Here is a 13917-nt window from a genome sequence, read left to right as displayed (position 1 = left end):
CAGACACAAGCAGCAGTGAGCTAAAGCTACAGAATTCAGATGCATCAAATGCAAAATCAAAGCTTTAACATGGTTTCATTTCCTAGAATAATCATTTCCTAGATAATCTTCAAAATGTACCCTGAACAAATAAAAGACTCTTTACATACTTCTGAATCTGAAAGTTGCAAAACATAACTAAGCAGAGATTGAAACAGTAGATAATTAATAATACCTTATTACTTGCCCAAACCATGTTCTAGGGTGCTTCCATCTGGAAGCCATCCGGCCCAAAAACTAAAGCCAAACCTGAGCCAGAGCCAGTACCAGCAAATATTCTCTGACTAAAGCAACATCATCTGAACATGGATGCCTTTCTTGAACTTGAACCAAATAAAAATACTTTGGCTGGTTGTCCATATTAAAACTGATTCAGTGTAGGAATTTAAGGTTCAGTTCTGGATAAACTGTGGGTTTGCTTGGAAAAGATATTAGCAACCAGATGCTTAATTAATCTGAATCTGTGCCATGCTAGACTGCATCAAGAACCAGCAGGTCACTTCTTCCATCCTTCTCTGCATTCTTGCGCTGCAGTCCTTTCTCCTCTCTCACTTAACAGTTCTGCAGCACAAGCCATCATTTCTGTAGAAAGTCAAACTTTGCATGGGCTTCAAATATATTCAGAGCAGCTCTAACATATCCCTTATAACAGAAAGGTCAAGAGCATCTATCTGACAGTCAGGCAATCAAACTTAATACCCTTCCAATTTCCATTATTATTAAAATAAACCAGTGTGAGTTGAAGCCTTTACCAGCCCAGAGTTTACTTAGGAAATAAAACAAGTGCTTATTTTCTTCAAAGCTTAGGAACATCTGTATGGAACTGATCTGCCGCCTTAAGGATGTTTAACATATTTGCAAAACCTATTTGTTTTCCCACATAGTTGAAATTTCCTTATTTAAGATGCAGGTCAAGGAAGTCATGAAGCAATGAAGCAGAATGTTTGAAGCTACTCTAGCTGCTAATAATTCCACTATATTCAGCCTGTTAAAGAATGCTCCAGTTCTTAGTTCATAAGAAGAAACCAACTGTTCCCTCTCCTCTTGTTGCACAATTTAGGTAGGTTTTCTGCCTTTTATACAATTTATAAATAAGGTTTAAGTTCTTTAGAACAGCATGTCACAAGTAATAAAGCTCTTTATTACTTGCTCAAGGTTTTGTTTCCTTACTTAGCCTACTATGAGCTGCACAGAGCTTTGTGGCAGAGTAAGGATTTGCAAGCATTATACATAACAAAAGACCAGCTTGCAAACATCACAGCCTCTTCCTTTTCTCCCCTTATGCTCAAGCCTACATTTCAAGATCCAAGAAGCATTTATTATCCAGCATTCTTAATATGTGATAGGACAAGGAACACAAGACAGAACAGCAGTTTTGCTGAGTTGCTATTTCCCTTGTTTCCTCTCCCCAGGTAAATTCAGAAGAACCAAGTCTTGTTTCATGAACAGAGGAGATTCAGAAGTCAACTCTTACATGTGGCCTACTCTTGTTCATAACTTCACCCATAAATATTTAAGAAAGGTATTCATACCTCCAGGACTTGAAGAGTTTACTATTAATTATCTCTCGAACTACTCTGCAGTACTGTCTAATCCCAGGCTGTTTTGAGAAGAGTTGAAGCAAATGTCCTCTTCCCCATAAAAAGGCTATGGCCTACTCCATAGTTATTTCAAAGCACTGGAGAGATCTTTTTAATCACAATGAACCTGGCAGATAAATTTCATACCACCACACCCAACTAAAAAACCAATCGTCATTAACTTTACAGATCTACAGAACACCGGAGCATCATCATTTGCACTACTGGAAAATACTTTATGGACACACAGAGCATTAGTCACATTCAAAGTGACTAACTCTACAAGTAGTCAAAATGATTCAGGCTCATTTAGCACCACACATTAAGTTACTGGGGTTTTTTAATGTTACAAAGAGATTATACTGAGAATGTATAACTATGAACTGAATGGAGTAAAGAATTCAAATAGAAAATTACTAAAAACCAAATAAGCTGCTGCAAATAAGTTGCTGCTGCAACAAACAAGAGGCACTACTTACTAAATACTTCTTTCTCCCTCACTATAAAAGAATTAAGCACCCAACTGAATTTTTAAACTAAATCTGTTCTGGACTTCAGACTTAACCTGAAGGTCTATAAGAATTCTATAAGTGTACCAGAACATTACCATCAAGGTTCAAAATCATAACTTCAAGAGCTTGCCTCAGGCTCTTTAATGAGAGGAGTTGGGCAAAAGAAGAAATCTGAGGTTTATGTATTTAAATTTCACCAACTGGCTCAAATTACATGCACACTAAACTTGCACATATGCTGCAGAAAATTCTGAGGAAGAGACCAGACATTTTTGGTTGGGGAGCAGAAAGATTAGGAGGGACAAACTGCTCTAATATTCTTCTGCAATATAGTATCTTATTGTTACTAAGGGAAGTAGTTTATTCACCCATGCCCACACAATTCCAAATGCATGGATCATAATTCACAAAAAACTCAATTTACACAAGTACCAGATACTATTCTACTGAGAAAAACTAAATATTACACAATTTCTGTCAAGTCAATCGAAACTCTGACTTGGTAGAGGAAAGATTTTGCACTCAGAGAGCTGCTCAGTCTAGTCTGGACTCAGAAGTACCCAGAGTTTTAATCTTTGCTGACAAAAAAAACAGGGAGCTCTTTGATTAGACACTGAAGCAACCTCATGGTTCTTCAAAGCACAACTGTGAAAGATCTGGGACTGTTGCTCCTTGCAAGCCCATTCTCCTTTCCTTCTCAGTATTCCCAGTCTTTGATAGGATGAATGTGTCAGACAAAAAAATCAACCAGTTTCAATTTACTGGTCAAATAACAGACTTGGACAATATCTCTTCATAAAACCATTAGAATCAAGCAGTTCTCATGTTCCCAAGGTGCAGATAACCCACTCTTTGTTATGTTGATGTCTGCATCGAAAGGAAAAACCCTATTGTACAGAGATACTATGTATGTGAAAAGGAACAGTGGGTAAGAATGCCAAATAAAGTCCGGTAACAGCTGACTTCAGACAGTGTAACAGATACCAGTTATGATAACTTAGTGGATAATTTTATTAGACATCCCCAAATTTTTGCAGACAGAAGCATTCACCAAAAATTCATTTTTAGATCCAAGACCCCCATTAAGATCAGGTTCATTTCTATTAGCAGAATTCTTCAAATTATCTCAGTTAGTAGTTTAACAGATAATCTGTTACACAACTTCTTAAGTGTATATGTGGATTAGTGATCCTCATCAATTAAAGTACATAAAACACTACTCCTCCATGAACCTGTTCTGAGAAGAAACATTTCCATCTTAAATTTAGTGTTTTGTATAGTAAGTTGAAAAGACTCAGAAGCTGATGAGGTCAGGTGGTCCATTTGAGAGCTACACTGCAGTGTGGGAACATAAGCAGAGGAAAGCTAAACCACAATGTTTAAAATCCAAACTTATTCTAGTGAAGATACATTCAGTTCAGACACTGAGCAGCAGGAGCCTTTAGTTCAATTTTCATTCATCAGTTGGATTAAGTTAAAACTATGCAGTTAAATCCAATAACAGAGAGAAAAAAATGTCACACAAAACTTTAAAAACACAAAGCCAAAATGAACAAACTTCAAACTACTTACTTTCCCCTCCATGAATGTTTTGTTGTGTAGAAACAAGCAAGATCTCTGTTTTCTCTAATTATATTCATTCTGTGCCAAGACCTGAAAACAAAGGAGGCATCCTGTTAGCACTCAGGATTCTTATTTAAAACCAAAGTTCACAAATCATCGATATGCTTCAAGACAAAAAGACTTTGTTTTTAAACTTATGTTTATCAAATGATACATGAACCAAGTTGCACAAGAATTATTAGTTTCTTCACTGCATTTGTTACACTAGCTATTCCTTAACAGTACCAGGTTCCAGTAAGTTATGCCACATTTGCCATATTACCATCTTTCACTGCATCTTTGTACATTCAAATTCAAGTATATTTTATGTCATCTCCAAAATACTTTACTCTCAAAAATCACATTATATAAAATTAGAGTAGCCTCTACCTGTAACTCCAACTAAACTGAAGTCCTACTGCAGTTCTGAAATAAACAGTAAGGAGATACCTGGATTCATAGAACAGTTTGTTTTCCAGTCTGAATCAGAACTTGAGGTTGAGAAACTTACTTACTAGCTAAGCATTATGATTGAAGAGCTGACTAAGTATCATTCCTGTGCTGTAAAAGTTTAAGCAATCTCACCACTAACATCCTGACATTCTTATTTCACAGAGTGAATATCTATTCCCTAAACACACACACAGAGGAATTTAGTGAAACTTGCCCACAATTGCTTGAGCAGATCATTGCTTTAGGAGCTGGTAAGTTCTAAGGAATGCTTCTAAACACTACTATTTTCAATGCCTGAAACAAATGCATGTTGAGTAGTTAGGAAATTAATCTCCCTTTTACTTCACTATGCTGTTTTAGCATATACAAGGAACTTAAGCATATACAAGGAACTTAAGCTATTCCCTGATTAAGTACAAAAGTGAAGTTGTTACTCTCCATTATAGCAATAAAGCATTAGCTTTATTTTCAAATGTGGTAAATCAGGCTTCCCCGTAACTGATTGAAAACTGGTACTACTTTCAGGTTCACACCATTAGCACAGTGGCATCCCCAAAATATCACACACTAATGCTGGTCTGCAAGAACACAGCTTGCCTGAAGCAACTCTCAAGCAACACAATCCCAATCAGTACCCCACTGAAAGTTAAATAACAACCCATTATCTTTTTACATTCAGCTAACTCTACTTGACTTGGTAAAGGAAGATTTCTTATTTTAAGATGGATGACCTGCAACATTAGCTCATTGCTAATTTCAACCCTCTATGACTTCAGGTTATTTTCTTTCTGAGCAAAGGCTGTAGCAGTTATGGAGTCATAAGTATGAAGAATGGATAACCTGCTCAAAAATGAACTCTAGAATTCCTTCCCTCGGGTGAAGAGCCAGCACAATCATCACTACCTACTGAAGGAAACTTGAAGTACTGCCTCTGGGAAGAGAGAAGAGCAGTATTTACGTGTTTCAATGACTCAGTCTTTGAGTCAAATCTTCAGAGTTAATATTCCAATGACTTGTGGCAAGTTAAATTCTCTAAAGCCAGTTTTTGGAAACAAAGTTTTATGAGGGACAGGATATTCAACAGCATTATTGCTACTGATTGCTGACACCATCTACCTGGACCCGTGTATTTGACACTGTCAAATGACATCCTGACATCCCTGCCCCTAAACTGAAATAACATAGATTTGACAGATGGACCACTCAGTGGATAGGGAATTATCTGGAGGGTTGCACTCAAGCAGTTGCAGTCAATGGTTCAATGTTAAAGTGGAGATAGTGACAAGTGGCATTCCTCAGGGGTAAAGACTGAGACTGCCACTGTGTTAACACCTTTGTCAAGGACATGGACAGTGGGCTCTCTGCAAGTTTGTTGATGACACATGCAGTGTGGTGCAATCAACAGGCAGGAGGGAAGGGATGACATCTAAAGGGACTCTGACAGGTGGGAGAGGTGGGTCTGTGCCAACTTCACAAAGTTCAACAAGGCCACATGCAAGACCCTGCAGCTGGGCTGGGCCATCCCAAGCACAAGCCTGGTAGAAAATGGCTTGAAAGCAGTCCTGAGGAGGATTTGGGGGGTGTTGGTTAATGAGAAATTTGATACAACCCAGCAACATGTGTTCACAGCCCAGAACCACACTCTGGGCTGCATCAAATGAAAACTGGCCAGCAGGCTAAGGGAGGCAATTCTTCTGCTCTGCACTTGTGAGACCCCACCTGCAGTACTGTGTCCAGCCCTGGGGCTCCCAACATAAGGGCCTGGTCCACACCTTTTGGACTCAATCTAGAGGAGAGCCACAAAGGTGGCCAGGGAGGGAGCTGGAGCACCTCTTCTATGGAGACATATTGAGACCTGGGGTTGTGCAGCCTGGAGAAAAAGCAGCTCCAGGGCAGCCTGCTTAGCACAGCCTTTCAGTACCTAATGGGACCTACAAGAAAGCCAGAGAGGGGCTCTGGGCATGTAGTGACAGGACAGAGTGACAGCTTTAAAGTGAAAGAGGGGAGGGTTCGGTTAGATGTTAGGATTAAATTCTTTATTGTGAGGATGGTGAGGCACTGGAACAGGTTGCCCAGAGAAGTTTTGGACACTCCATTATACCAGCCCTGGAAGTGCTCCAGGCCAGGTTGGATGGGGCTTTGAGCAACTTGGTCAAGTGAAAAGTGTTCCTGCCCATGGCAGCAAGGTTGGAACTAGATGATCTTCAAGGTCCTTTCCAACCCAAAGCATTCTATGATTACTCCTGAAGTTCTCCATTTTGCTTGGTTTAAGAACTATTATTATTATTACCATGGATAAGAATCAAAAGAGTACGCTCTATCCAAACTACACAGATCTTACTGTACAGTAGCACACTTTAGATCTAATGATTTTGTTTTAAAGTTATCTTTCAGAACAACATGCCATATACTCAATCTTCATGCCTCTCTTTCAAAGCCATTTTCTTGACATTGACTAAAGTATTAGTAAAAATAAAATAAGAGGCTTATAACAAGACTAGCTCTACTAAGTACAGGATTAAAAGGTCTACTTATCTGTAATTCCAGTTTCACCAATACCAGACTCCTCTGACCAGCTCTATTAGAACTCCCAGACGTGAACACCACTTGCTCTAGTGTATTTAAAGCAAGACGTTCTCAAGGTTGCAAATATCTGCTCCTAATAATACAGAACTAAGAAACATTCATTTATGAGCTACCAGCAGCTTCCAGAAATTTTAACACCAACATCTAACTAGAATCAGGATACTGAAGTTTTGTACCTGAAATGCAAGTGACAAATTCACCAGAGTGCTTTTTTGTTTAGATGAACACCACTAAAATCATTTAGCTTTGATGCTTTACTCACTGTGCTTCTAGACAGTGATTGCAATCACCCCTCCCACTGAGGGGACTACCACAGGGGCAATATATGCCCAAGTCTAGTAACATTTAATTCTTGTACACATTTTCCAGCAGTTTAACAGACAGAAAAAGCTAACAATATCCTAGTGTTCTGAGCTGCTGTGGTAAAGCCCAGCAATTATTTACTGGTAATCTTTGACTCCACAGTAAGAACATGGGAAAAAAAAAAAAGGTCATACCAAAGACAAAGATACTTTAGAAAAAAACAAGAATTTCCTCTTCCTTCACTCATTCCAGCAGAACCCTTGTGGCATCCCTCTTGTACTATCCACATTGTGATGCAATGTAATTTTAGCACCTAAGACAGTATAACCATTGACTTTGCAGAACACATCAGGCTTTACCATTTATCAAGTTTAGCCATATTGCTAGTGTAAGCTATAGTGGCCTTAGTTACATATTAATTTCCTAAAATAAGACAACATTCTTGTTACCTTTACCTCTTCTTCCTGCATTCAATAGACCTTTAAAAAGTTGCCTGACGTAACACAAAAATTGAGTGAAATTTGTTATCTCACTCACAAGAGCATCCAGGACAAAAAGGCACTAACTTGAGCAATCACCTTAATGTTCTGGGATACCTAGGAGTAGAGAAGTCACAACTTCAAAGGTTATTTTGAATATGTCTTAGCACAGCTATTGCATATCCCATACTGATGGTTTTCAAAGGTTTGATACTAGAGAAACATCCAGTTGCTCTATTTCCACTGGAGCAGAGGCAAAAACTACTTTGAGAGTAGCAGTTTGTAAACATGATTTTCTGGGTCGAGAGTGGGCATGCTGAATACAGACTGTAGTGAAATAATCCAAGGATTCTGCAGGCAAAGTATTATCTACAACTTGCAACTTCTTTTGGGAGCCTAACTAAAGCACTCTCCAAAATATCCCCTGGATATTTTAATCAGCTTTTTCACAGGACTGAAGTTCAACAATACTTTCCTATTTGGTTCCTGTAGTACTGTAAATAGCAGTGAAACAGCTTTAGGGGAAGAGCTGAAACCACATTTTTGAGTGCCTCATGTACCAGAAATAGCAACCCTTTAAACTAAGGGCCTGAACTGCTTCCAGGACTCCCCCTGCCTCAGAGGTTAAGCTACGCAGTATCATAGAATAGTTTGAGTTGAAAGGGATCTTTTACACAATCTATATTCAACTTGCATGCACTTTCCACTTTACCAGGATTTCACATTCTTGAGACAAAACTACCATCTGGGAAAACAATCTATTTCAGGAAACTGAGACAAGTCAGGCTCAAACCAGCACTTGTGGAGTCAGAAGAAAAGCTGTGACCTTGCAGACATCAAAGCAATAGGCACAGCTGTAATTACACGTAAGTTTCCTTCAATTTATTAAATAAAGTTAGAAGTTTGGACTTGGGTTCAAAGTTGAGTTTTTTTTCTGATTATATTATCTCTCTATTATTACAAAGCCTCAATATCTTTCTTAAACAAAGGTTTAAAAAGGTAGGATTCAGAGCCCCACATAGAATTATTATTCTGTTCCACTGCAGGGAGGAGTAAAATAAATGCTGATAAGAAACTGAAGTTTCTTGGGCAAAAGAGGAAGAGAAATGCAGATAAGAAACTATGATTTTGTTTTAAAAATTTATTCCAGCATAGCTGAATATTATTTAGAGTTCCTGGAAAGTCTTTACTACACAGGGACAGATACTCATAGCAAGCTCAAGTGTGACTTCTCTGAGAGAGAGAAGACATACTATGAGCATAAAAAAAGGAATCAACTGGAAAGCAATGAGAGCAAAGCACTAAAAAAACTCCTAAGGTTCTGTTATTCTGTGGTTCTACATACCTGCCTGCTACCTTAAAAGTCTGGAGCCTGACTTCCAGTCATCTATACCTCTGTAGCTTTAAAACCATTATTTAAATAAGTGAGTTTTCCTGCACTGAAATGCTTTAGGTGTCTACATTTCAGCCTCCTCTTTCATTGCTGTGGTCACTAAGTGGAAGTGTTTTGCCCTCAGACAGAATTTTTCTAACAGGCATTAATTTTTCCTCTTCCTTGAACAGTACTCTTCTCCTAAAGTACTACAACCTAATTAGCTGTAGAAACAGGTTTCATCTGTAGTGTAGGAACTCCCAATCCTTTTTGTAAGAAGGGAAAGATATAAGATCCACCAGATCCTTAAAAGAAGCTATATGTAACCTGCCTCAGTGATAGCAGCAATCCCACCTTCAGTGGCTCAGGACAGAAATAAGCTGAGAATTTCAGCCTTACTACTACCAAAAATGATGGTGACAACATTAGAGTCCATCCTCCAGGTGACCCACTCCATCACTAAGGATCAGTGTTGAGGATAAGAAAAAGGGTGGAAGATTCTGGTTTTCTTTTAAATTAATATTAGCATTCTGCTTCACCAGTGAACCAATCTGATTCACCAGCTAGACAGGTGAGTATCAGAACAAAAGTATATACTCACTAAGGGAAGGAAGAAAAAAAAAATAGCGTTCCTTTCAGTCATAGTTTAGCAATCCTGTCATATTTCTTCAGAATAATGTTCTGTTTTATTAGTGAGGCAGGAGAGTTGTTAATTTTTTTGACACAAGAATAGATTTTGGAAGCAAATAAGGAAGCTAAGCAGTTGAAGGTTAACACTTCAAGATACGGTTGAATGCCAGCAGAAGAATTATTAAGTCAGTAAGTTTCACTTACTGAGCTTCAAACAAGTCAAAAGCAAAGTCACCTCCACACTATAAAAAACAGATCTGGCTTTAAAGACCAAGCCTCAGCCTATCACTTAAAATCTGGAAATACAAAGTGATTCAGTCCCTCAGGACAAGTATGTGTTTGGAAACTATGAAAAATGCCACATGACACCCAGAGGAGCAAGCAATACATACAAAATAAATCTTTTAAAAAATGTGTTCCAACAAGGCTAAAATACCAGGTTAAAGTTTCTGGAAAGTCTATACCACACAGGGGCAGAAATGCAACTCTGTCTCCAAACACTCAGGTATTTGCTGCAACTGGAAAAAACTGTCAGTAATAATAGAAAGGCACCAGTAACTTCTAATGAAGTGTTCTGGCACTTGGCTGCCTATAGTAGGCTAGAATTAGACCAAGCTGCACATCTATGAATTGAAGCAGGCTAGAGCCAAGCATAATTTTCACATCTGTAATACTGGTCCTGTTATTTCGATTTAATTAATCAGACTGCTAGTAAAGTATCTTCCTAACTCAATCCTAAAATGAAACTCAAGTCACTAGTAGTCCCTTCAACAGCCTCCTCCTTTTCAACAGATGTCACTACATGCAAGTAGCCTATGCAGACAAATCTAGTAATCAACAAAAAAAGTCTTCAGCTTCAGAGAACTTAAATTCTAAAACAAGGAATATTTTCTGAAATGCAGTGTTATCTAACGGGCGCTACGTAACATGAAACAAAGCAGTTATCTACTCAATTGTATCTACTCCAATCATCACAAATCATATTTGTGAAAGAGCACAGGAGAAAAAGGAAAAATACATTTCAGACTACATTAACTTCAAAAGCAGCTACACAGCAGAGATTAAGTGCATTCACAGGAAGTCTCTGAATAAACTTCTAGGCCTGTGTTCTCCCCCAAGCAGAATGCTCAAACACACCCTGAGCTTGAGCACCAAGCCGAAAAGAGAAAAAAGACCTCTCCCTCCCAAACTGAAGTGCTAAGACAACATTTTCATGGCTCAGAACTCAGCCCTCAGTAGAGGCACAGCTATGAAAGCACAAGCTTCACATCACTCGACAGGAAAATCTATCCCAAAGACTTCTGGCAGCTCACAGCAGACAGAAAACCATCCAATATGACTACTTGTTTTGACTTTCAGAAAACAAAAAGCAAGCATGGAAAAAACCCAAATGCTCATGGCAAAATAAGAGCATTAAGGGTAGATTTTCTGAAAAGTACATCTAGTTCTGCTCATGCTCTTCAGGCATACAGTTAGCACTCAAAAAAGAAATAAAATTTCATCTCTGTGAGAGCATATCTCTGCCACATCTCTCCCACCCTTCATAAATTATTTCCCAAAGCATCTCCTGACGCGTATATTTTGATCTGAGAGCAGGAGGAGGAAAATAACGTGTCTTTTCTTAATGGACACGTCAATACTCTTCTAAGAAAGAGGACAAATTCTGCCCGCAGGCTACAGAAGCCGCATCAGGTGCGGGGCATGCCGAGCGAAGCACCGGGCGGGCTAAGGCTGGAGAACAACCCCAGCCCTCTCCTCTGCTCAGATAGAGGAAGCGAAGGGCTGCGAGCGGCTGGTGACAGGTACCACGCTGGGGACGAGGGACGCCGGCTCACAGCCCCAGGCCCCTCAGGGCTGGGGCAGGAGCGGGGCTGTGCCGGCGGCAGCATCAGCCCCCGGGCGGCAGAGCGAGCGCTGCCCCAGCGCCGACCCCGCTCCCCGCACAGCCCCGCGGGCCGGGCGCGCCCCCCGCCCGCCAACCCGGCCCCGAGCAGCGCCCGAAACTGTGGAAGGAGGCGGGGGTTGCCGCCGGCCCGGAGCAGCGCCCGGGACCGTGGAAGGAGGCGGGGGCTGCCACCGCCCCCTCACCTCCCCCGCCGCTGGGATTTACCTGGCCGGGGAGCCCGCGCTGCCCGGACCTGCCCCACCAGCAATGAGCTTTCCCGGCGATAAGGGCAAAGGGGCACTGAGCGGAGCTCTCACCCCTCACCCTCCGGCCGGCCGGGCGGGCGGCAGCCGCTACACCGCTCCCGCTGCCTCAGAGCCTGGCGCTGGAGGCCGCCATCTTAGCTCGGGCAGCGAGACCGCCCCCTCGGCGCAGCCGCCGTGCGGCCCGGGGCCGTCATGGGACACGGTCACCTGATGTGCTCCGCGCTGCCTCCCCCTTCCCGCCGCACTCCCTCCCTCCCTCCCTCCCTCCTTCCTTCCTACCCTCGCCCCTTGCCCTGCCCTGCCTTGTTCTGCCGGGAACCGGCATGGCTCCCTGCGCAGGCGCCGCGCCGCCGGGGTGCAAAGTCGCCGCCGCGCTCCCCATGCGCGTCGCCTCAGGAGTGTCAGTGACCGGTGCGCTCCTGCCCGAGCGTCTCCAGGCCGTGAAAGGCGCGTTGAACAGTTAAAAAGCCGGAGCTCGCTGTTTAATTATGCTCATTACTTACGTGACTTTCAAAGCGATGTTAAAATGCCACATTAAGGCTGCGGAAACTGAATCACTGATTTATGTGGTTGGCTAACCACCCTCCAGATTTGTTACGGGACTCTTGAGCTCCCCATCAACTTCCCCATATTCTGCACCAGATATAAGGTTTCCCAAAACTGTTGCAAACTACGGCAGCGTTATAACACAAGCTCCTTAAAATGCCTACTGATTGACATAAATACTTTGAATATTTTTAAATATTACTTGCATTAGAATACTATGGCCTTTCCCTTAAAACAGTGTCATTAAAGTATGCAGATGAAGAGAGAAAAATGAGGAAAAAACTGTAAGTGAAACGAAATATCTTGGCAAAAAAATACCAAAACCACAGGTATTAAATTCTTTTAATATCCTTTAATATCCTTTTCATCATCATATAGACTCTAAGAAACAGCATGAAGCTGAGTCAGAGGAGGTTCAGGATGGATATCAGGGGAAAGATTCTTACCCACAGGTGGCTGGGGGCTGGAACAGGCTCCCCAGGGCAGTGGTCACAGCGCCAAGCCTGACAGAGTTCAAGCAGCATTTGGACAATGCTCTCAGCATTGACTCAGTGATTCTTGGGGTGTCCTGTGCAGGGCTGGGAGTTGGAGTCGATGATCCTTGTGGTTTCCTTCCATCTGAGGATATTCTGTGATTATGTGATAAACTATCTGTCTTATATTTTGCTTTAGATATTCAAATACTAGTCAGACATTCTTCTGATAAATCTAGTCCTCGGAATCTGGGGCACTGTGATAAAATAGCACTGATGAGAAAATAACATTACTTCAGGGAAGCTGATAAATTGCTTTTGGTTACAGAACTTCAAGGGAGGAAAAAAAAGATTTAATGATTTATTAACATACTAGGAATTGTATGAATCTAATTTCAGTGGGAGGTCATATGATTCGGAAGAGTTTCTTTGAATGCATGGAAGAGTTTTTGGACAGGTTTGGAGTGGTTTCTGGTTTTGTTGATTAGTTGGCTCAGAGGGTTTTTGGTTCAGGGGTGTTGATTTTGTCTCAGTACTTATTTTGCATTATACATCAAGTAAAGCAACAGCTTGTTAGCTGTTTATTACTCGGGAACAAAGATACCACTTACATAATGAAATTGATGTAACAAACTAGTAATCAATTGGATTTTAATCAGAAAGCACAGATTATATTTCAGTATGTTTATTTAGCTCAAGCTAGTATTTCAGTAACTGTTTTCCTCTATTTTTGGACGTGCTTTTGCATAAGTAGTGGTATTAACTTTGGATCTAATGCAAACAACTGATAAAAGTAAAGGAGGATGCAGATTAAGAAAGATAAAATTTGAGAGATAGTGAAATAATAATTTTGAAATTATTCAGAGAAAAAGTGAACAAGGAAGATGTGTTTAGCAGTTCTGACAGGAAATTATGGAAATTATAATGTACAACATGGTATAATGTCTTTCTGAAATTAAAGTAGACCAGGATTTCATTACCGTCTAACTGTAAAGTATATGTGAAGTTACCTTGTGTGCAGAAAAAACCTTCTGGACTGCTTGGTCATTTTTTCATGTGGAATAATACTGTTGGATATTTTTAGATATAGGATCTCATTTTTCTGTTTAAACAAAGGTTTGTGAAAATGCTGGAATACAAAAATTGTATTTTTATCACCTCAAATTTAAAAGCTTGTTGTTTTAATTTAAA

At 40.6% G+C, this 13917-nt stretch overlaps 1 protein-coding gene across 4 annotated transcripts in view; it reads right to left on the bottom strand.

The window, feature by feature from the left end:
• The window catches only part of DNAJC13 (DnaJ heat shock protein family (Hsp40) member C13), a 58307-nt gene extending 46562 nt beyond the window's left edge, over positions 1–11745 (bottom strand). For all 4 annotated transcript variants that reach the window (XR_008433356.1, XR_008433359.1, XM_053955404.1 and 1 more), the window contains exons 1-2: positions 11667–11745; positions 3704–3784 (exon numbers count right to left, since the gene is read on the bottom strand). Coding sequence is in view for 2 of the 4 variants with exons in the window: in XM_053955404.1 (XP_053811379.1) it covers positions 3704–3771 (68 nt within the window). In the remaining 2 variants the exon portion in view is untranslated. The remainder of the gene's footprint in view (positions 1–3703; positions 3785–11666) is intronic.
• Between the last annotated feature and the right edge of the window lie 2172 nt (positions 11746–13917).

This window comes from Vidua chalybeata, chromosome 1, assembly GCF_026979565.1.
Source record: "Vidua chalybeata isolate OUT-0048 chromosome 1, bVidCha1 merged haplotype, whole genome shotgun sequence".
In the NCBI taxonomy this organism is placed as follows: Eukaryota; Metazoa; Chordata; class Aves; order Passeriformes; family Viduidae; genus Vidua; species Vidua chalybeata.
Note: the sequence above shows the minus strand (reverse complement) of the source record. Positions and strands in the feature narration are given on the sequence as shown.